Raw genomic sequence first — 23,190 nt, 5'->3', positions numbered from 1 at the left:
ATGTTCTAAGGGAAAGATGCTAAATGTGTGATTTTTTTTCTAGAGCATTTAATGATATATGAGTTGATTAGTTTGCAAAGAAGGATTGCAAATAAAAGAAAATGAGAGAAATTCTGTGGTCATTAAAAAAATGTTGCCAGTGAGGATGAGATAGCTATGATTCTGGCTAGTGATAATTTCTACAGCACACACTTGACTTTGGGCTTTGGGTGTGCGCTTTTGAACCCTCCTGGCAGAAACAAGTTTGCCCAGATTGCATTTGCAATGAAGCCTCGTACTGTGTTTTTGTGGCACAGCTTTAGGAAAGAGGCTTTAGTGTCAGATTAGGATGTGGAATATCACTCACACAATTTTGCTTCTAGAGGAGATGAATTTGACGAACCTGATGTAGTGCTGTCCCGTCCTGGCATGCCCAAAGAGCAAGCAGACTTTTATAGAGTGCAGTAGAGCTATATAACAGTGAGATCTGATGAGAAAGAGAAACTTTGTCTGTTATGCTTATTGAAACTTTCAAAATGATTTTTTCATGTTCATATTTGTTCATGTGGGGTGGGTCATAGATTTTTTTATGTGTATTGGGAGTTAAATTGTGTGGGTATGCATAAGCATGTCTGTCTGTGATATATAAAATGTCCACATATTAACAACTGCTTGTGTATTACAGCGTATGAATAACATATCACCAGGGAATACAATTTCTAGCAGCAGTCCCAAGTTTAATCATCATTCTTCTCAACCACTGGGCTACGATAGGTATGTAGCACCTGCTTTTTATTATCTGAGTTCTAGATCAAAGTCAAAAGCAAGACAAATTATCTTAGAGCTGAATTAAAATAAAGGAATATATTTAAGTAATAATTAATATTTATTATGATCTTATAATAATGTCTAGAAATGTTAAAAGTGAGAAAACAGTAAGTAAACAATTTTATACAGGACAGTAATTTTCTTGATGTGCTTTGAATGATTTTGCGTGCACACCCATTTATACCTCACCTTGAACTGTGCCCTGTGCTCTTGCATTATGAATGGTGTATTGTGCTGAGACTTTTGTCATGATCTGTCAGTATTTAATATTCAAAACATATAAATAATATGGCTATGTTTATGAGTTACTAAATACTAAAGGAAACATTGAAACATGCCAAAAGTTAGAATTTAACTTGCCTTTTAAGAGATCAAATAAACAGTGATTATTTGTGCGTGTGTGTGTCAGTGTGTCTGCATGTCTGTGTGTATGTGTATGTGTGCATGGGTACACATTTCTTGTGCTGCTAGCTAAAAGTTAAGTTTGTGATACATCAAAGTGTAAAAAACAAAGAAGGTAAAAAGTATACTGTAGTAAATATATTTAAAATCATAGCTCAGTTTCTTCTCTGTTTTTGACCATTTATGTTCTTCGATGAAAAACACACACACTACCTTTATATTTTAATATACCTTAACATCGCAATAGTTGGGCAACTGCCTACCTGCCATGCTGTTAGAATATACCTTCCTATCCATAACCAAGTTATTACTATGTTTCATCTGGGCTGCTCTTAGCTACAATTGGCCAACCCGCATGGCCACGTTTTTATGGCTCAGCTAACCTATGGTAGCTCTCCTTTCTCCTCTCTTGTACGTTCTTCTATCCCATGTTGGCTTCTTTTTTTTGCAAGCCCATGAAACCTCACCTACACCTATGTCTCTTCTGCCCAGCTATTGGCTGATCAGAGTTAACTTGGGTGCAGGTTCACAGAGGCTAGCAGACTCCAGGTCTGGGGCTGGGGGTGGGAGGGCATACTTAACATTACAATAGATTTGTAAAACACCAAGCCTCAATACTATATATTAAAGCTTTCCATGTGTTTGAAGCTGTTAAATTCAGTTTTGTCCTCTTTTGTGTGTTGGGGCAGTACTTTTAATATGGATAAGCATGTTCTTAACTATCCTAATATTGCATGACTTTTTCTTGGGCATCAAAGAAAGGCTAAAGATACAGTTCCATTATAGTCCAACTTGATAAACCAATGAGTTTATAAGGCATACTTATAGGACCAGGAGGGAACCTATATATGTCACTAGAGAATCTCATTCAAGCATATATGATGAGTTGATCCCCCTTTTAATGATGCTTTCCATCCTTTCCTCAGTCCTGTGGGGGTTGCCATCAGGTCCAGTCTTGTGACAAATATGTAATAGCTGCTCAGATTTCAAGTTGTTGATGGTCAGTAGTATTCCACCACTCCTGGTGTTAGCTTATGGTTTTGCTGCCACTGGATATGTCTGTCACTACAGATTGTGTAAAAGCATGGTCTTGTTTTTTGTTTTTTTTTTTTACTGATTCATTAATTTTATTAAAAGAATGGTTTATTTATAAGCAGGTGATTATAAAGTTACTAAAAATATACATTTTTAGAATGAAGATTTGCTGCTACTTTTTCTGTACTAATAGTTAAGAACAGTTATCATCAGCAAGATGTAGAAGAAGCATACAAAACAAAATTACTTCAGAAGTCTCATTAGGATTTATTCTTGAAAGAATGATGCCACAAATGAAGTCTAGTACTGGAATGAGAGTTTGTCTCCAGTATATTCTAAGGGATAGGATCTTCATTGTATCACCAGGATCTCAAAGGCAAGCACATCTTCAGTTCTTAATTCTGAACCCAACTACAAACTACTGTTGCCTGTGAGAATCTTCCCTCCTTGGAGTTAGTTAGTTCGATATATGAAGTTCTCAGGGTGCTTTTTTTTTTAATGCTAATATACAGCTCTTCTTACTTCCAGAAAGTCTTTAGTCTTAGGATATTGACTGTTTATTTTCTGTCATAGAAGAAGAAGTTAGAGACCTAACTATTCAGTCATTGCCCCCAAACCAGTTGAATGTTGTTTTGTACTGATTGCACATGGCCTTGAAGTCTTGGGGAGAGACCAGAGTACCTAATGATTAGGAAAGGCTAATAGAGGTGCTCCAGTTGTGTGGCTGTGGGGAAGCTATCCATACCTTCCAGTTCAGCTTCTTCTGTTCACTCATGATCCTGTCAGTAGCCCCTCACCCATGCTCTGTAAGTAAGCACAATATGATCAGGACATTGAATAAGGATAGGCTTTGCCTAATTGCCCCTCCTATGCCTAAGAAAAAATTTCCCAACAGCCTGTCTTAAAAATAAACAAATAAATAACACAAAATAGAAAAGAATTATAATCTAGAAGTAGACAAAGTATTCAGAATGTGGTGTGAATGTACTGTAATAAAAATAGTAGTGTTGTATTTGTATCTAGGATACTCATTCTGTGTATCAAGATAGAGATCAGCCAATTTAAATGAGTAACATATATAAGATTTCTCATTTGAGGTCTTTGGTCATCATAGAAAGCTGAGCAACATGAACTGATTGTGCTTTGTACACTTCCTTTGCCAATGCTAATGGAACGTTCTGTCCTATATCTCTGGCAAATGACTGATGAGCCTGCCCCGTTATGTTCTTGTGTATTGTGAACTCCTTGGTAAATTGTTTCCTCTTTTATCACAAGGTCATCCCATTCTTCATATGCAGATGAGGATTGTGACTGTTTGGCTCTCTGTGACCCTCTGCAGAAGATGAATTATGAAGTTGACAGCCTCCCCGAAAGCTGTTTTGACAGTGGCCTGTCTACTCTGAGAGATTCTAATGAGTGTGATTCTGAGGTGGACTACAAGCCCCAGGAAGGATTTCAGAGTTTGCACAGAACAGAGGAGAGCCTTGAGGGAGATACGTCAGACACAGATGTAAGCCAGAAGCCATGATGCTCTGATGCTTTCCTTTGACTGAAATCTTCCACCATGTTTTATGGAACTCTGTCTTAACAGCATATAGCTTATGTTCTTAAGGTCACAAATAGGAAGCTTATTCATTAGAATGGATTTTTCTCCTTAGCATACTAGAGAGAAAAGATTTGCCTTGAAGAGGAGGTTGTTCAGCAACCACACTGGCAGTGGACTCAGTGGCACAGTTTTAATATTTTTTGGTATGTGATGCATACATGTGAAAGATTTGTTTATTTAATGGTTGGTGTTTTTTGACAGGTTCCTGATATGAGGGATGAAGAAACATTCGATTGTGAAAGCGTGGCCTCTGTCTTACACGGGCATCCCCAGGGGTCTGCTGGTGAGGGCAGCACTGTTAGTTCCTCCAGAAAGACCATCTCAGCTCTTTCACCTGAAGTATGTAGCTTTCAACAACCCTTTCTTTATGGCATGCTATTTAAGAGGACAAATGACTCTGTCATCACCTGTGTGGTAATTTCCTTCTAGACAGACATGGTGAATAACACCTTGAAGTCCACATCTCAGAAGGCTTACAAGATTGTGCTGGCCGGTGATGCTGCAGTGGGAAAGTCCAGCTTCCTCATGCGACTCTGCAAGAATGAGTTTCAGGGAAACACAAGTGCAACCCTAGGTATGGCTCTTACTTCACTGACCCCAGTAGAATTGCAATCTCCAGCGTGATTTCTTTTTTTTTTTCAGAATTATGTACACAAATTCACAGATTAAAATACCTGTGTATGAATTCATCTATACAGAGACTGTGTGTATGTGTGCATAGAATAATCTGTTATTTTAATTAAAGTTTATTGTGGAAAAAAAACCAACAGATGATGGAACTCTCTGTGGACAGTTCAATCACACAAAGCCTGCTTAGGTGTAGTAGCGTCTTCTGTGCAGCATGTGTTTCCCAAACCCTTTGTAGATAGCCTGCCTGCTATTACTGGAATGCTGAAGGTACATGCTGAAGAAAGCTGAATAAGTCTGAATCTTTAAGGGACTTTCACACCAGTGGAAATAAGTTGACCAAAATGGATTTCAAAAATGAGATTCAGAAAGAAGTGCCAGACACTTTGATTTAATGCTAAGAACTTTGTAATGACCATGGCAAATGGGAGTTAAAGGTTAAAATTGAATCTGTATTTGTGCTGATTTCCACATGTTGACAAGAAAGTGAGTTGAAGCAGTAGTATTTTTTCTTTGTTTCTTTTCTTTTTCACTCTTCTCGTTCTTTTTATTGAATCTGTTCTAAACACTATTTTTAATTATATTTTGTACACCATATGTTTTGATCATGTTGGCTCCCTCACTCATCTCCTACCAGATACTCCCATATCCCTACCCACCCAATTTCATGTTCTCTCTCTCTCAAAAGCAAAGTCCACATTATATATAAAAAAACCCAAGAAAGAAAGAAAAAGAAAAGAAAAATTAAAACAAAGAAGAAACAAGGCAAAATATAACAAACCAAACCAAAAATCTCTTCCACCCAAACCACGGCGTTCAATTGTGTTGGTTTACTATACCTGGGCATGGGACCTGCCCTAGTGTGTGGCTAATATACTTAGTAACACAGCATTGTAGAGAAAGATTTTCCTTTGGCCAACAGGTATCAATTGTAAATATCTTCATTGTTAGGGGTAGGACCTCATGATGTCCAATATTCTCTGTTTTGGGACCTCATCTGGCTTGAAAATGTGCCGATCCCACGCATGCTAACAGTCTCTGTCAGTTCATGTGTTCATCAGTTCTACTCTCTCTGGACGACTCAGACTCCTTGAAGATATCCATCCAATCTAGCTCTTAGAATTTTTTTGCCACCTCTTCCACATAGATTACTGAGCCTTGATCTCTTTAAGAACTGAGTGCTCCAAAATCTTTCACTTGCTGTACCTCACCCAATTGTAAATCTCTGTGTTAATAGCCATCTACTCTAAGAAGAGTCTTCTCTGATGTGTGTAGCATAAACACTTATCTGTTGATGTAGCAATATGTTATTAGGAGTCATTTTATTGCCTTTTTATATCATATTGAAAGTATAAAAGCTAATAGGCACATATAAGGGAAAATGTGGAATATTTATTTCGGGGTGTCTGGGTGTTGCTCTGGTTGATCTTTTTCTACCTCCAACTATTTGCCTACAAATTGAATAACTTCACTTTTTGTAATAAGTAATAAATGTTTGGCATTTTTATTATCTATCCTCAGTTGATAGACAGCTGGCCTGTTTCCAGTTTCTGACTATTATGATTAGAGCAGCAAAACACGACTGAGCAGGTTATCTGTGTAGTAGGTCATACAGTGTTTGGTTATCTGCCTAATAATGCTATAGCTGTGTCTTGAGGTGGATCTAGTCCCAGCTTCCTGAGGAACTACTACACTCAGTTCCATAGTGACTGTACAAGTTTGCACTCCTACCAGCAATGATTAAGTGTTCCCCTTTCTCTGTATCCTCACCAATATTAGCTGTCATTTATTTTATTCATCTTGACTATTCTGACTGGGTAAGATGAGATCTCTAAGTTGTTCTTATTTACTATTTCCAGATGACCATGAATATTGGACATGCCCTTTAAATGTTTCTCAGGCATATGTGCTTTATCTTTTGAGAACTCTTCACTTCATTCTGTATTATGTATTTTAATTGAGTTGTTTTCCTGGTGTTTAATTGTTTTTAATTCTTTATATATTCTAGATGTTAATTCTCTATCTGTTATATAATTGGTGAGGAGTTTTTAATCATCGTGTGGGCTAAAATGGTAGTGTTCTTATAGTACAGAAGCTTTTCATGAGGTTTCATTTATTAATTGTTAATCACAATAACCATTTTATTGATGTATTTTTTCAGAAAGTTCTTTCCTGTGTCAGTGAGTTCGACCTTATTCCCCTTACTCTCCTGTCTATTTGGGGTATTTGGTGATATATTAAGCAACTTAATTCACTTATATCTGCATTTTGTTCTATGTGATAGTTTGGATCTATTATCATTCTTCCACATTAGTAGCTCTCAACTTTCTTAATACTACAACCTTTTAACACAGTTGATCATGTTGTGGTGACCCCAACCATAAGTTTATTTTCCTTGCTACTACATAAATGTAATTTTGCTACTGTTATGACCTGTAGTGAATAATCCTGTGAAAGGGTCATGACTCCCAAAGAAATTATGACCAACAGGTTGAGAATTTATATGTCCACAAACAAAATAATAAAAAATTAAATTTAAAAGGTAAAAATAAAATAAAATTCTGTATTTTCATCAAATTGGAAAAACATAAAAGAAATGAGTATTTTCATATTTGTAACTTACCCAAGCTAAATCAAGATGAAATAAACAATTTAACACAGCCTATATCCCCTGATGAAATAGTAGCAGTAATTATAATCTCCCAAGCACAATCTAGGGTCAGGTGGATTAAGCAAAGGATTCTGCCAGATCTTTAAAGAACTAACACAAATACTGTTCAAATTATTCTGCAAAATAGAAACTGAGAAAGCATTTCCTAATTCTTCTTACCACTATTATCCTGGTACCAAAGCTACACAAGGAACTAACAAAAACTAGAAATTTTAGTACCATTATTTTCAAATTTACAAAATAATCAGTAGAAGGGGTTTGAAACACATTATCAATTGCTTTTGTTTTTCATGTGAAGAGTTATTTAGACAATGAGAAATGATGAAACAAATTGATTGCTCTCATCACATTGGTCCTTTACAATTTGTAATTATAAATTTATAATTTACTGATAAATTCTGAGATTACAAAACTGGAAGTTTACTTCATTTTAATTCATAAAAGAACTAAAATATTGCTCTGGTTGCTAGAGACCCTGACGTGCATGTGATATACACAACCATATGCATACACACATATGCATACATATATATGTATATATATACATATACATACATGTTTTTGTGTATGTAGTGGTCACATGTGAGCATCCGTGTACCTGTACATACAATGTTATATGCATGTATATACTTAAAATATATAAACAGAACACATATAACATATATATATATATGTATGTATGCATGTGGATACAGATACATACAGCTTTGCATGCACACATATGGGTTTGTGTATAATCATCTTGGAAAAAAGAACTGAGTTTTCACTATTCCATAGAGCCAGTCCTTCCTTGAATCAGCCTGGCTTCAGCTACCTCATCTATCTATACATATGTGATCTAACTTATTTGAACCTCAGTCTTTGAAAGCCAAGTGTATTTCTTTCTACTTTGGCTTTACCTTTCCTATCATTTAAGTCACAAACTTACAGAATTACCTGTATTTCTGTTTCAGGAGTTGATTTCCAAATGAAAACTCTGATGGTAGATGGTGAACCAACAGTCCTTCAGCTCTGGGATACAGCTGGACAAGAAAGGCAAGTGCTGTTCATAGTGTTTTGGATTAAGGTATACAATGACAAGCCTCATAGTTTAGCTATACTATTATTATTTGCAATATATTATGGTGTGTTAAAATATTGAATGTATAACTGTAAGGTATATATGTAATGATGAAGCTCATCTTTCCAATATCTGCTCCTATTTGTATATATCATTTGTACGAGAAGAGGGCCTTTGATCTTCTACTGAAATGATGTTTGGTTGGTACATTATACTTTGCTGTGGAGAGGAGCCAGCATTTCTGAATGCACCATCACTTTGAGGGGTACTTATTTTTGGAGCAGTAAATGATGATTGAAGAAACTCTGTTAATTATTCTTGATTGAAGGGCAGTGACACCAGATAAGGCACACTCTAGTGATTCCATAGCTTAAAATTCTTGCCCAGGACCGTGTATGAAGCACAAGTTTTGATTTTTATCTAGTTCTCTGTAGGTCAAAATCTATTGAAGTAGACAATGAGTGTTTGAGATTCCTGTGTCTATACCAGGCTCTATTCATTGTACTAAGATTTAGTGATGAACATAGGGGACTGATTCCTGTTCTTGGTCACTACAGATTTCACTACACCGTGTTTCTTGTTTTTTAGCCTTTAAAGATAGGCTACAAGCATGATTCAACTTATGTCCAGGTTCCTCTCTGTCGGCCCCTTAATAAATTATCTCCTTTCATGTAAAACAAGCAAACAAACAAACAAAACAAGCACAAGACCCAATACAGCCCTTTCAGAACACTATTACCCAGCATCTAGAAATTTGGGGTATATGTATAAACATATGCACACATGTGCATGTGAAGTTCATATTGCTCAATAACAGATTTCTTTTTCAGTTACTCTCTGCCTCAGTTTGAAGAAGATTTAGATTTCCACCTGCCTGGTAGCTGGTGTCTGGTGTTGAATTTTGTCATTATGCTTTCGTCTTCATTGTGGCTAACGTTTGGGTTTGAGAGACATTCATGGGATTGTCTGATGGAAAAAGGATGGGCTTCTTCAATGTTCTTAATGATACTAATCAGTAATGCCTATTACTAAGGCTTTATTTGTTAGAATTGGTTATAGAAAGTAAAGACTGGAAGGCACAGGAGAGATCGGGTGCACAGCAATAATGATATGGTGGGATGGCAATGAGATTTTGTTTTGTCTTTTCCAGATTTAGAAGTATCGCCAAGTCTTACTTCCGAAAAGCAGATGGTGTCTTACTGCTGTACGATGTTACTTGTGAGAAAAGCTTTCTTAATGTACGAGAATGGGTAGCTATGGTTGAGGTAAGGAAGAAATAGACAACTACACAAGGGAGTCATAGATTGTAAAGAAATGTCATTGTTTTGTGCTGGAGTGAAGATGATTAGGACCAAGGGACTTTTCTGAAGTTGAAGATACTTCTTGAAGTAGTTTCTGAAATCAACTTCTGGGTTCTTTGCTAAATAAAATAAAGAAACCTTGTGTAATGAAGTGGGGACTCAAGTAGCTAAAAAAGCAACTTTTACAAAAATGAAAGTAATAGAATTGGATGTACAGTATCACAGGAATTTTATAAACAGTTGAGTTACCACCAGGGTATTAGTAAGGGTTAAGATTGAAAGCTGACCTTATTTTAGTTGCAATGTGGGATTTTTAGACATCACAGATATGAATGACTTCAGTGTCAAGATTATTATGTCTCCACTTAAGGACCTTTCATATCATTTAGTTTCACAATCAGAATTTTTTAAAATAGGAGGTATATTAATAAGTGTTACTGACAATCATAAACCAATAGGGTGCTTTCTTTAAAATATAAACGAGTGGTGAATACAACTTCCCAATCAAGTATAACACTTTTATTTTAAACAGTAAGTTACAGTCATGGCTGAAGACAAGTGCTGTCTGATCTCAAGTGTACCTGTGGATTAATATTCTCTTTCTGACTACAGCATTAATCAAAGAGATATTGTGTGATTGGAATTTTTAAAATGTGAAACATAAATATGTCCTTGTTCTACCAGACCACCCTATCTTTTTTTTTTATTAACTTGAGTATTTCTTATATACATTTCGAGTGTTATTCCCTTTCCCAGTATCCAGGCAAACATCCCCCTCCCCCCTCCCCTTCCTTATGGGTGTTCCCCTCCCAACCCTCCCCCCATTGCCGCCCTCCCCCCACCAGTCTAGTTCACTGGGGGTTCAGTCTTAGCAGGACCCAGGGCTTCCCCTTCCACTGGTGCTCTTACTAGGATATTCATTGCTACCTATGAGGTCAGAGTCCAGGGTCAGTCCATGTATAAACCACCCTATCTGAAAAGACACTATAAATTCAATTAACCTCATTTCTGTAATTTTTTACTTGATAAAATTATTTATATATTACATTATTTCTACAACTTCTGAAAAATAAGACAAAAATAAATAAAATTTACATATTATCAGTACCTGGGGCATAGGGAATAAATGACACTTGTTTGTGTTCATATATGAAGAGATGGAGTGGAGCTCAGAACCTTTTGATTCAACATCGTCTATTACTTTGGTAAAGAACAAGAATGAGTTACAAATGAATAGCAGTTGTCTTGATGAAATTAAAGGAAGCCTAAGGAGTGAGCAAGAGAGCCTCTTACTACTGAATAGAACTCAGTGAGCAAAGAGTACTCTGACAAACATCTTATCATTAATATTTGGGACATAGTCTCTGTTTTCAGGCTTTGTATATGCTGAAGAGCATGCTCAGAAAATCACAAGGGCAGAAAAGGCAAGTGCGGCCAGTAAGGAAAATGTCATTACACTAAGTGAGGTACTACTTATACACAATATAAGTGAGATTTTTTTCAGCCCTCCATATCTTTTTTATGGGGTCTGAAAAGGAAGATAGGAACATGAGCTCTTAGAGTTTTTATGAGATATAAGGTAAGTATCATTGTAGAAAGAGAATTGCAAGAAAGAGCCTTCCCTAAGGCTTGTTCTAAGGTGAGGCATTGAAATTATATGAGTCCCTATTAACTAATTAAAAAGAGTGCAGCCATTCCTAGTAGCAGACATGGTGAAGACAGTTGGCTAAAGTAAAAGTATACTAAAGAAATGGCATGACAAGAAGGGACAAGTGTTGTAGAAGAGTTAAGAATGTAGAATCCAAGCATGTGAAGAGGCAGTGAGACCAAGAGATCTTCATTGAGAAAGCAGTGTTTGTCAGTACTTGAAGGTGTGCTACATTCTGTTTATAAGACATTAGAAACTTATTTAGACACTCAGCTCCTTGGCTAGTGTGACTAGTTATTTGTTTGTATTCACTGAATTCTGAGGAGATCACCAAAGAACATAGTTCATGAGCATCCGAACTTGTGGAACAAGTATGGAGGAGGGCCATGTGCTTTTTGCTGTATTTTGCATTAGATACATTTATATGACTTAAGTCAAAGATACAAAGTCAAATACAGTCTGATGTTTGGCCTGTCTTGATCTTGTATGAGGAACGTAGAAACTGAGTGAGCATGCCATTTATGTTCTTTAGTTTAATTCCTATGTGTTTGTGGTAGGACTGATGCTTATCCTAGCTATGGACCTTGAACTTGTCTTTCTCTTTTGTCATGTGTAGTCAACTTTTAATTACATTGTAGCATGATAAGATGAAATACGCTCTATGAGGTCTTCACATCCAGATGTGGGCCTCTGGCTCCTCTATGGGTTGAGTGGTTTTGGAATCTATGACTTAAGATTGATTATTAGGACTATTTTGCTTTGTTGTAAATTAGAGTAATGAGTCTGGAACCTTGAACCCAATTTTATTCTAGGATAGATGAAGAATTACCTATGCTCTGCACATGGGATAAAGCCATTGATGTAGACTTACCATTGTTTTACTTTTACTATTATCCAGGAATGGGATCCTCCCTAAGTGGGTCAATATAGTCTCTTTGGGCACAACTCTTCTGCTTTACATATTCTTATTTCACCTCTCTGAATTTCATAACTCTCAGTTGTAAAGGAGAAAGAAGGGTGACTCTACTTCAAAGCATATTGAGTTTTAAAAATACTATCTTAAACTTGAGCAATTTAATATTTTTAATTAGCACTAAGACATGTACAATGAAAATAGCTATGAATTTTGTTCTACAACTAAATGATTATGAATATTAAATTGGGCATCTTGAGACAACTGGACAATGATAGCTACTGTTATCATTGTCACAGCATCATAGTTGGTTCAGTGATTGATGTATTTCTACTTATTTTCCTTCCTAAAGGATGGAACCCACAGATCCGTTCCTATCATGTTAGTAGGAAACAAGGCTGATCTTCGTGATGCTGCTACTGCAGAGAATCAAAAGTGTATCTCATCACATCTTGGAGAAAAACTGGCCATGGTAAGAGTCGGGGGTTGTCCAAAATGAGGCAATATTATGCTAGCTCATTGTTCTCAGAATCAGGGAACAAACACTTAAGCCGTTGACAAAACTGTACTCGGTCTGATAGGGCATTTGCCCTTCAGACCAGTAGATTTCTCTAATTCTACTTAACTATAATTAGGAACTCAAGTGAAGGACAGATGACCCCATCACTGTTTTCCTAGTGTTTGGAATTTGTGAAGATAAGGCGAAATGTTTCCCACTTTTCTGGATAGATACTGCTGGCTGTCGGGATCTTTCTGTAGTATAGGAATCCTAAAGAAAACAAAGTTATTTTACAGGAGGTGATTGGCTCCTAAGAGTTGTCTTGCCAGTGATAGAAGTGTAGCAATATCTTGGCTGATGGAAAGGAATTTGAAGACTTGCTTCTTTTCTTTAAGAATTATTCTTAGTAGGAATTATCTGAAGTTGTTTGCAGCTCTGGGTTTGTATAGGGAATGAGGTGCACTCCTCCTCTGAATGCTAGTGTGTGCATTGTTATCCTGTTGTTGCTCTCATTGTTGAAAGATGATTTGTGTTCTTGACTCTTCTGGCTCATAGTAGGAAACCATGCAACAGAGCCAAACAAGGTTGTCTGATGGAAATGTGATTTGATGATGATATTCACTTCTGTTATCAAAACAAAGAGCTCATAGGGGTAAATAATTATGAGAAGGTAAAGAACTGTGTATTAGTTAATAGGAAATGAAGCTAAATGTGACAAAAACTAGACACAGAAGATCAATGCTGTGGTAGAATACTTCATTATACACATACACACACACAGAGACACACACGCACACACACACACACACACACACACAATCACAGCTGAACAAATCAAAACCCACACTACTCCACTACTCTGAATTGTATTATATTGGAGTCTTCCACTGAGTGTGCGTATATGATTGTGTGTGTGTGTGTGTGTGTGTGTGTGTGTGTGTAGCTCACTGTGCTGCAACATTCCTCTCCCTATGTTGTACATCATTTTGGAAACAGTCCTATTGTGTGTGTAGTTCATTATTTTGGATATACCCTTTAGATATTTTTATTTTACCCCTGTATACTTCACTGTTTTGGACACAGTCTTTAACCCTAAGTCCTATACTTTGTTGGAGATAGTTTTCAACTTGAGTCATTCACTGTGTTACACATAGTCCTCTCATGTGTAGGTGGCTGTTTTAGGAACAGTTCATACCTGTCTACTGAGTTGAAACAGTCATCCTTTCTTCTCCAGTTCCTTGTATTTGAGAAAGTACTTTTCCTCTGTGTAGTTCATTGTGTTGGAGAAGTTCTTTATCTTGTGTCATTTGCAGTTTTGGACACAGATCGTATTCTCATGCACTTCACTATACTGGAGATGTTTCTCATCCAGTACATTGCACTTGCTGGAAACAGTCCTCACCTATGAGACAATCCTCTGCCTGTACTTTTTGGTCGCAGGAACAGTCTTTTTTATGCAAAGTTTATTTGTTTTGTTCTTTAATGTGATCTTACCTCTTTGGTTCATACACCAGAGGTTTTCTACTTAGCCTCTTTCACACCTAGGATCTATGCTTGGCATTTGCTAGCTCCAGTCTGAGTTTTCAACTTGCTTCCTCATACATCCTATGACTTAATCCTGTCATTTTCCAGATTTATTTTACTTCTTCCTGTCATCCCTGTCATGCATAACCACCAACAGTGCTGTTTCTACTACATGTGCGTTTGTGAATTGTGTAGCTTTTCCTGTCAGTTTGCTTATATAAACCTGGTGGAATTTTTTTTTATTGACAACTTTTCTCTCTAGGTGCTACAGAGTGGCCTTCAAATCTTTGCCTTGAATTATGTGATATTCATCTAATGTGGTTGTACCTCTCTCTAATTGGATACAAATTCTTTACTAAAAGAATCTGTCTTCATCTTGATTTACAATAGCATATAAAAATAACTGTTCGAATGTTGGAATTGCTGCAAGTACAAAAACCTGTGCGGTTTTATGACAGAAAGATTTGAGACATACTATTCAGAATTAGGAACAACTTAATGATCACCAAAGAATCAAATAAAAAAATAGTAGTTGAAGTCTAATAAGGGCAATTTAACTATTAGAAGGGATAGGTATGAGTGTTCTGAGATCAGTGGAAATTTGGGCCACTAGGGAAGAGATTTATGAGCTAAAGAATATGACCTAAGGTAAAGCTGGAAGATTAATTCGACTCAACATTAAGCGTTGTCTTGTTGGCTGTGGAAAATCACTTGAAGATTATTTCAGCACCCTGTCAGAAGCAAAGGGGAGGAGGAATAGGGTGAAGAACTCAGGGAGAGGGGACATGGAAGGGGGGGTGACATTTGGAATGTAAATAAATAAAAAATAATTTAATAAAAAGGAGAGTCTTTTAAAGGTTAGAAGCAGGGGAGCAGCATAAGCAACTATACATGAGCAACCATTGGGATTTGTCTATGGATGGGAACATTTCACTTCAGCAACACAAGAGCTTTGGTGGAAGAGTATGAAGGAGGAAGCCTAGCCACTAGACTAAGAAATCACATCCTTTCCCCCTCAGTGAGACCAGATATTGCTATATAGTCAAGGCAATCCTAGTAGTTACAACTGATATAACACTGCAAACACCCTTTTGATATTTATATAATTTCTGAATGGCTACCTTAAACTGTCATTTTCATCTGTCTCAAATTATTTGAAGAGAATACATGTGCTTGATTATTATAAATAATAATGAAACTTTAGACTTTTTAAATGTAAAATAGAAATCTTCTGATTAGGAACTATTCCTAGCATTTGTCTTTTGCTTGTTTGTGCCAGGGTCGATGTATCAGGTTGGATTTGAATATTTGCTTATCCCTTTTTAATACTGGTATTTTAGGCATATTCTACTACATGTGGACAGTCAGAGTAGTTTTTTATTGTTTGTTGTTCATAAGTCTTGAATCTCTGGAGTTTTCTTTTTGTAGATGTTACTTTTAGCATTCTTTATAAAAATACACACACACATACACACACAGACACACACATTCAATACACATTCATTTTTCAAGATAGGTGTGTGTGTGTGTGTGTGTGTGTGTGTGTGTGTGTGTGTGTGTGTGTGTAGCACTGATAGTCTTGAAACTCAATCTACAGACCAGGCTGGCCTTGAATTCAGAGATCAGCTTGCCTTTGCCTCCCAAGTGCTGGAAGTAAGGTGTGTGCCACTGTGCTTGTCCTTAACAAGGTTTTTAATGTAACATCAAATTTCAGAAATTTTTGTCAAAGCCTTCATTGGATTGTGTGTGCTTTTTTTCTACAGACCTATGGGGCATTATTCTGTGAAACAAGCGCGAAAGATGGCTCCAATGTGGTGGAAGCTGTTCTCCATCTTGCTCGGTAAAGTTTACTTGTGTTTAGAAATCTCAGAAAGCAAATGTTCCCTTACTTAATGGATATGTCAGATTCCTTCATTATAGCATTCAGTTAAAATATCTGCTGCAAAGCATACTTTTATCTGCCATGGTAATGAAAACACTACATGTGTCTATTATAAAATCTAATAATTTTGCTTGTTCATGGTGAACATTGTCTAAATATTTTCCTACAAAACAAATGAGATATAGTTGTAGTATTTTTAAACTTTTCCCAAAATATCACTAAGAAATATAATAATTGACTAATTGAATCATCCCCTGAAACCAAAATATAAACATAACAGTAATAACAACAGTTATTAATCTAACTATATATTGGGGCATTTTGCTGATCAAATTGGGTACAGAAAACCAAAATCTCAGATTGCATATCATACCAGTTTGCATCACTGTCTGATTTGCTCACTATGTAATTATTAGAAGAAGGCAAAGGTGGAGAACATGTAGCAATTTGGCATGTGGACTAGAATAAAATTCATCATTAGAAAACTTGTATATGTGCATTGTATATGTACATTGTTTTTTTGTTTTTTGTTTGGTGTGTGTCCTGGTTAGGTTTTTGTCAACTTGACATAAGCTGTTGCTATTTGAGAAGAGGGAAACTTAATTGAGACAAGACTCCCACCAAACTCATTGTGGGCAAACTTCCAGGGCATTTTCTTTATTAATAATTGGTTTGGTACCAGTATGTGTGTTACCACCTCTGGGCATTTGGTTCTGGGTTATATATAAGAAAGCAGGCTGAGCAAGCTGTGAAAAGAAAGACAATAGGTGACAGTCCTCCACTGGATCTTTAGTTTCTGCCCAGGTTGTGTTCTGAATCCCATGATGAAGTGTGGTGTGGAACTATAAGCTAAAATAAATTCTTCTCTTCCCACATTCCATTTGGTAATTATGTCACAGTAACTGAAAACCCAACTAAGGAAAATTTGTACCAAAGAGTGAACTGTTGCTGGGATAGACATGACCATATTCTTTTGTGGAGGACTGTGAAAGAATGGAAAAACCTTTAATCATCAAATCTTAATGGACTTTTCTTTGAGAGCTTGGAAGAGAATATTGAGGGTAATTCCGATGATAGGATCTTGAGTTGTGAAGTTTCAGAGTTCTTCCAAGACTCTATCATGACTGTTCATGTGATATTTTGAATGGAGAATATATAATTCTTTTCAGCTAGGGCTGTGATTAAGAAGACACCAGAAACACTAAAATGAAACCTTTGCCTTTTGGCGGAGAATCAGCACTGGTCAGCTTGAGCTGACAAGTTAGTGGTGACTAATGAAAGATTAGTATTAAGGTGAAATCTGGGTCTGCACATAGAATCTCTGGTCTGTAACCAGGGGAGGCTATACCTTATGCTGACAACCAAATTGAATATGTTTCCCAGGTAGTACTTGTTTTTATGGCATGAAAGGATCATGGAGAGCAGTTGGGGCTTGGTATTATGAGAAGCCAAGTGAGGGTATTGGTGAAGGTGCAGCCTCAGTTGCAGTAGAAACCCCGAGATTAATGGGGTCCTGGAGAGAAGTTGAAGCTCAGTACCCTGTGGCAGTGTCAGAGTCCCCGATGAAAGCCATGGAGAGTCTGTTGGTGAAAATGCAGCCCAGTTGCTGCAGGAACCCAGCATTTTGGAGATGCTAATACCATAGGGGTGACAATCAAAGGCAGAAGCAGCTTCAGCATGTAGCTGCCCTTAGTCTGTGAGCCATGCTGTGTGTCTACCCTCCTTTGAATATGATTCTACTGTTAAAGGCTTTGGAATTTTAGAGAGAGTGGATATTTTTGAGAAACATAGAATTTTGAAATGTGTGCTAAAGAGACAATTTTAAAGAAGTTTGAATTTAAAAACTTTAGAATTTTAAAAGTTGGAATTGTTTATATTATTACACTAATATTGAGATTTTGGGGATGAAAAAGAAAGGAAAGGTTATGATTTAACAGTAGTGTGTTTGTATTTTAAGTTGATAAGGAGGCAGTTATCCTCCCTAGGATGTTTTCTTTTGTTTTTTCTTTTTTCTTTTCTTTTTCTTTATTTTCTTTTTTTCTTTATTTCCTTTTGCTCTTTCTTTCTTTCTTCCTTCCTTCCTTCCTTTCTTTCTTCCTTTCTTTCTTTCTTTCTTTCTTTCTTTCTTTCTTTCTTCCTTCCTTCCTTCCTTCCTTCCTTCCTTCCTTCCTTCCTTCCTTTCTTTCTTTCTTTTGTAAACTTGACAAAAAACTTTGGAAAGAGAACAGCACAATCAGGCAAAGGCCTCCATAGTGTAGCTGGTAAGCAAACCTGTGGCACATTGTCTCGATTAGTGACTGAAGTGGGAGGGCACAGCCTACTGTGTGTGGTGCCAATCCTAGGCAAGTGGTCCTGGGGTAGATAAGAAAGCAAGTGGAGAAAACCATGGGAAGTAAGCCAGTAAGCAGCGTTTCTCCATGATTCCTGCTTCAGTTCCTGCCTCCACTTTCCTCCCCTGGCTTCCTTGGATGGTGGACTATGTTGTGGAATTGTAAGCTAAAATAAACTCTTTTCTTTTCAAGTTACTCTTGGTCATGATGTTTTAAAACAGCAATAGAAACTCTTAACTAATACAGTCTGCCACGAATGGAAACATGATTGCTTGCTACAATAAAGGAATTATGTATCTACTAAAACCAAAAACCCGAGAGAATCTCAGTAGGGACAGTAATATCTAATTACAGACAAACAACAACATAGTTTTCTGTATGCAATTCTTTTTCTGATGTTTTTAATCAGTGTTAAGAGTCATTGGTGTGAAAAGTGACCTGTTTTTCTTGCTATATTTTAACTAGTGACTTGAGTTTATAGCATGTATTAAGTCACACTCCTATCAACAGAATGCTTCCAGTGTGGTCTTGGCAAAGATAACTACCCTGACTTGAAGAAATTAAGAAACAGGCCTCAGGTCTTCCAGAGGTCCAAGGAACATCTGTTGTGGCAAGGAACAGAAGGTGTCCTAGGCTCAGACTCGGTGTCATTGAATAGTTTTAGCTTTAGCAACAGTCCAAGGACTCCCACCTCAACCAATAACATCTGTTTAAAGCAAAGCAGCTTTGTGTTATATATAACCTAGAATATGCAGAAACTGGGATATTTAAACTCAGTCTTCCAAACATGTGACTTTTTGTTTTGTTTTGTCCAGATCTAATGTTACATGTACCGGAAAGTAGCCATTTTCACAATTTTATCTATTGACCCAAATGAAGATTATGCGCTTTGAGACCATGGGGGAGCATCAACACTTTTGTCTAAACAAGTTACATATAGTGAAGGGGAGAGTTTCAACAAAATACAGAGTTTGTATATAACTCATTGCAGGTAGTAGGTTTTAACTTTTTAAAAGGATAGTCTTTATGTTAATGCATGGGTAGAGAAGATGAAGCTTCTGGAGCACATATAGGTAGGAAAGAACCCAAAGATCTTAAAGAATTGGTTGACCAAGACTTATAAGAATTGGCATTGTCCTTATAATTAGTTTAAACACTTGTGGGTATTGTTACGATGATCAACACATTTTAATTTTGGAGAATTTCAGATTAGACTGTCTTGTTTTTTTTTTTTTTAATTAGAGATTCTCATCTGGTAAAAATGTATGTAACATTCCCAAACATGCAAAACTCCAAAATCTGAAACACTCTGGGCACAAGCATTCAGAGAAGAAATACTCACAACCTGTTTATAGCAACAAGCTGCTGCCCACATACTGGAAGGGAATAGTAAAGTGAGACACAAAAGCTCAGTTTTTAAAATGATTTTATCATCATCATTTGTTATATGTCACACATGCATGCTTATATTTGTATTTGTGTGTGTGTACATGCGTGCGTGTGTGTGCGTGTGTGTGTGTGATATGCTTGTGAGTGTTAGCATGCGCATGCCATGGTGTACATGTGTGGAGTTAGCGCTCTCCTTTCACCTTTACTTGGATTCTGGTAATCAAATTTAAGATCTCAGGCTTGTGTGAAAGGTGCTATACTTCAGAATCTCTCACTGGCTTTCAACATCTTTTCTTATATATAAAATTTTGTAGTCCTGGAGCTCTGGTGCTTCCCACATATCTTTGCTTTACTGTAGACATCTCTATTCTTTAAAATGAAAAATGAGAACTGGATATGATGGTCTCAAAATCCCATTCAGGGTCTATATGTTTCTGTGTAATAGCCTGCATTCTATTCAATAGTACAGTTGCCAGTTGCCTCATGGGATCACAGTAAATCACATGGATAGAGTATCTTAGTCATATCCAAACTATAGGCTAAATTCTTTTTTATTGTATAAAGATGGAAAGGCCATTGCTGTTTGTCAGTTCCTATGTGGGCTGCAGTGTAGTTTAGATACCAGATTTATTTATTTAGAACAACTTGTGTGCAAGGGTGGAAAAACGGTTCATTGATTAGGAACATTTGCTGTAATTGTTGGTATCCATTTATTTTGTTTTCCAACTATCTGTAACTCTAGTTCTAGGGAATCTGATGCCCTTTTTGGTCTCCACTGGCACCATGTGTATAGGTGCAGAAATATATACATGCAAGACACATATACAGAAATGTCTTTAAAAACAACTGGTGGCAAGACATTTTGATGGAAAGGTCACCTCAGTCATGTTACAGTCATGCCATAGCTGCTTCTGTAGGCTCTTAGGTTATAAGATCAGATGGCTTCTTATGAGTCACTTACTGGGGTTTTTCATTGTTGTAAGTTTTATTGTATTATGACCTAATTTGGACTTCTAGTTTTATTATCACTGTGTCCTCAACATAGTATATGCCTGCCTTTTTGGTAGATTTTAGAAACCGAGGGCCATGTTATCTTCAACTTTTAGTTTAACATTATATGTAAGAACATTATGTATATGACTTGGAGCCATAATACACAGCTGTAGTTAAAGCCTAGTCACACAGGTTGACCTTGACTTGCCTTTACTGCCAGAGAACTGTTGTTTGATTGGTGTTTGTATGTCTCCTGAATTATCCTTTCCTCTCTCCACCCCTTGAATTGGGCTGGGTGTTACACTTTCCTCTGTGGAAGCAAATGTTTGTACTCAGATTTCCTTCGTCATCCTTTCACTCTACATTCCCTAATCACTGTATGTGTGTTCGTTTGGTTGCCTGATTTTGCTTTTCCATTTTTTTTTCTACCAGTGCTGAACTGGACCTTTTGTGAACTGCACATGTTTTCCACCACTGAGATATACCTAGCCCTAGAATAATCTTTATAACTAGGACTGCAATTTCTGGTTTTGCTCATAGGCCCCACCTTGTACTTTATGTAAAGTATAAAGTCCAGACTTTTCCCATGTGGCTAACAATCCTCATGGCCTTGCTTCACCTACCTCTCTACTTGAACCATTTTTTTAATTGCATAATAATTTGTAGACACAGCAAACTTTGTGTCTAGTAAAATCCAAGTTCTTTTAGGCCTTACTTAGCCTTTGTGCATGCTGTTTCTGAATCTGGGATTTCCCTGCTGAAATGACAGCAGGTGAACGTCATTTTCTTTTTTTTTTAATTTATTTAATATTTTTAGAGAATTACATACTTAAATCCTGTATTTACCTTATCTCTATCTTTGTTTCTACTACTTCTATGTTCTCCTGACTCCCTTTCAAATCTATGATTTCCTTAGTTTTTGTTAGCATGCACATATACAGAAACACACACATAGACACACACAGATACAAGATACACACACACATATACACCCTCTCACACAGATGCACACACTTCTACTGAGCCATTTTAGTGTTTCCTATTTGTAGATATATTTAGAATTGTCCACTTTGGGTTGAAAAGGACCTAATAGAGTTTACACTACCTCGAGATGAAGCGCTATCAATAATCCATGGCTTCTAAGAAAGAGGAAACCTTGATACTTACTTTTAAGAGGCTGTTTTAGTTAATTTTCTATTGCTGTGATAAAACACCATAAGAAGGGAATTTCTTAGAAAGAAAAGTTTTGGTCCATTATCATCATCATAGCAGCAATGCATAGCAGCAATCAGCATTGGTTACTGGAGATTGGAAACATAACTGAGGGCTTCCTCAGCTCTCTTCTCCCCTTGAATTAGATAGATATGCCTCTTTAGATATATCTAAAAAGATATATCTTAAACAGGAAGCAGAGAGCAAATATGGAATGGTACCCAGGTTTTGAAACCTCAAAATCTGCTCTGAATGCTAGACTCCAGCAAGGTCAAAGCTCTGTTCAAACCCCAGTCTAACAACTAGGGACAAAGTCTTCAAATGCTTGGCAATATGAGAAACATTTAACTCAAACAACTACAGAAGTTCTTCAACTGTCAGCTTCCTCTAGAAGCACCTTTGTTTCCTACAAGACATTGTACACGTGTATTAGAAACATACTTGTGACCATGCAGTTAGATGTAGATATCTATCTCTTCCTCAGAGCTTTGTAGAAGACAGCCTACATTTCAGCACAGACGGGGCATATTTTATGATAGAATGACCAAGGCTTTACATTGGAAACTGTGTTAATTTTCTATTGGCACTGTAATTAATTTTCGCAGGCAAGTAAATAAGTAATTTCCTTTGGTTTTAATCTTTTCCTCCCATTTCCCAGGGAAGTAAAGAAAAGGGCAGAGAATGATGACAGCAAATCCATCACCAGTCTGGCCACTTCTACTTCCAGAAAGTCACTGCAGATGAAGAACTGTTGCAATGGCTAAAGCCCAGCTGTCCATTGTTCGTAAACTCTTTGCTTCCAGGTTACTGATTGTGGGACACTGACTCTCAAAGAAACAGTGCATCATAATGACATTGGCCTCTGAAGAATCATAGCCTGGCAAAATGTACTGCTCTTCCCTCTTCACAGCAACCGCAGGCTTGCTTTGTTCTATCTCAGTGAGCTATTTGGGACGTCTGGCCTTACAGTTCACTGAGAGAAAATGTGTTAATGTTTTTAATGTGATATAGTAAAATAAAATAACATTCTCAGATCAAAGCTGTTGAGAAACCACTTATAAAATTGCTTCATAAGAAAACCTGTAGTTTGTAGTTATCATGTGACAGTGTTTACTTAAAATTTTGGACAAAAGAGTTTAATACTTTATCTGTATTATGGAAGTCAGTGCTTTAAAGACTGGCAGTATATTATATATTACAGTTTTAAACTATGGCTAGTATAAGGTAGCAAGAATATTATCATTTGCATATCAGCTTTGCTCTTACCTGACAATGTTGTGCATGGCCTGAC

General features: G+C 36.8%; 1 protein-coding gene across 7 annotated transcripts in view; it reads left to right on the top strand.

Moving 5' to 3' along the window:
- Rasef (RAS and EF hand domain containing) overlaps window positions 1-22,938 on the top strand; it is a 70,379-nt gene extending 47,441 nt beyond the window's left edge. For 4 of the 7 annotated variants that reach the window (NM_001277334.1, XM_039109486.2, XM_039109488.1 and 1 more), the window contains 9 exons: window positions 665-753; window positions 3,520-3,754; window positions 4,052-4,189; window positions 4,280-4,424; window positions 8,102-8,183; window positions 9,359-9,473; window positions 12,423-12,542; window positions 15,857-15,933; window positions 22,558-22,938. In NM_001277334.1, coding sequence (NP_001264263.1) covers window positions 665-753; window positions 3,520-3,754; window positions 4,052-4,189; window positions 4,280-4,424; window positions 8,102-8,183; window positions 9,359-9,473; window positions 12,423-12,542; window positions 15,857-15,933; window positions 22,558-22,663 — 1,107 coding nt within the window. In that variant the 3' untranslated portion in view covers window positions 22,664-22,938. Of the gene's footprint in view, window positions 1-664; window positions 754-2,437; window positions 3,485-3,519; window positions 3,755-4,051; window positions 4,190-4,279; window positions 4,425-8,101; window positions 8,184-9,358; window positions 9,474-12,422; window positions 12,543-15,856; window positions 15,934-22,557 lie in introns of those variants that run through there. The other 3 variants (XM_039109490.2, XM_063287358.1, XM_063287359.1) reach the window with 3 other exon arrangements.
- The last annotated feature ends 252 nt before the right edge of the window (window positions 22,939-23,190 follow it).

This window comes from Rattus norvegicus, chromosome 5 (assembly GCF_036323735.1).
Source record: "Rattus norvegicus strain BN/NHsdMcwi chromosome 5, GRCr8, whole genome shotgun sequence".
Classification (NCBI taxonomy): Eukaryota; Metazoa; Chordata; class Mammalia; order Rodentia; family Muridae; genus Rattus; species Rattus norvegicus.
This window is presented reverse-complemented; position numbering and strand designations above follow the sequence as displayed.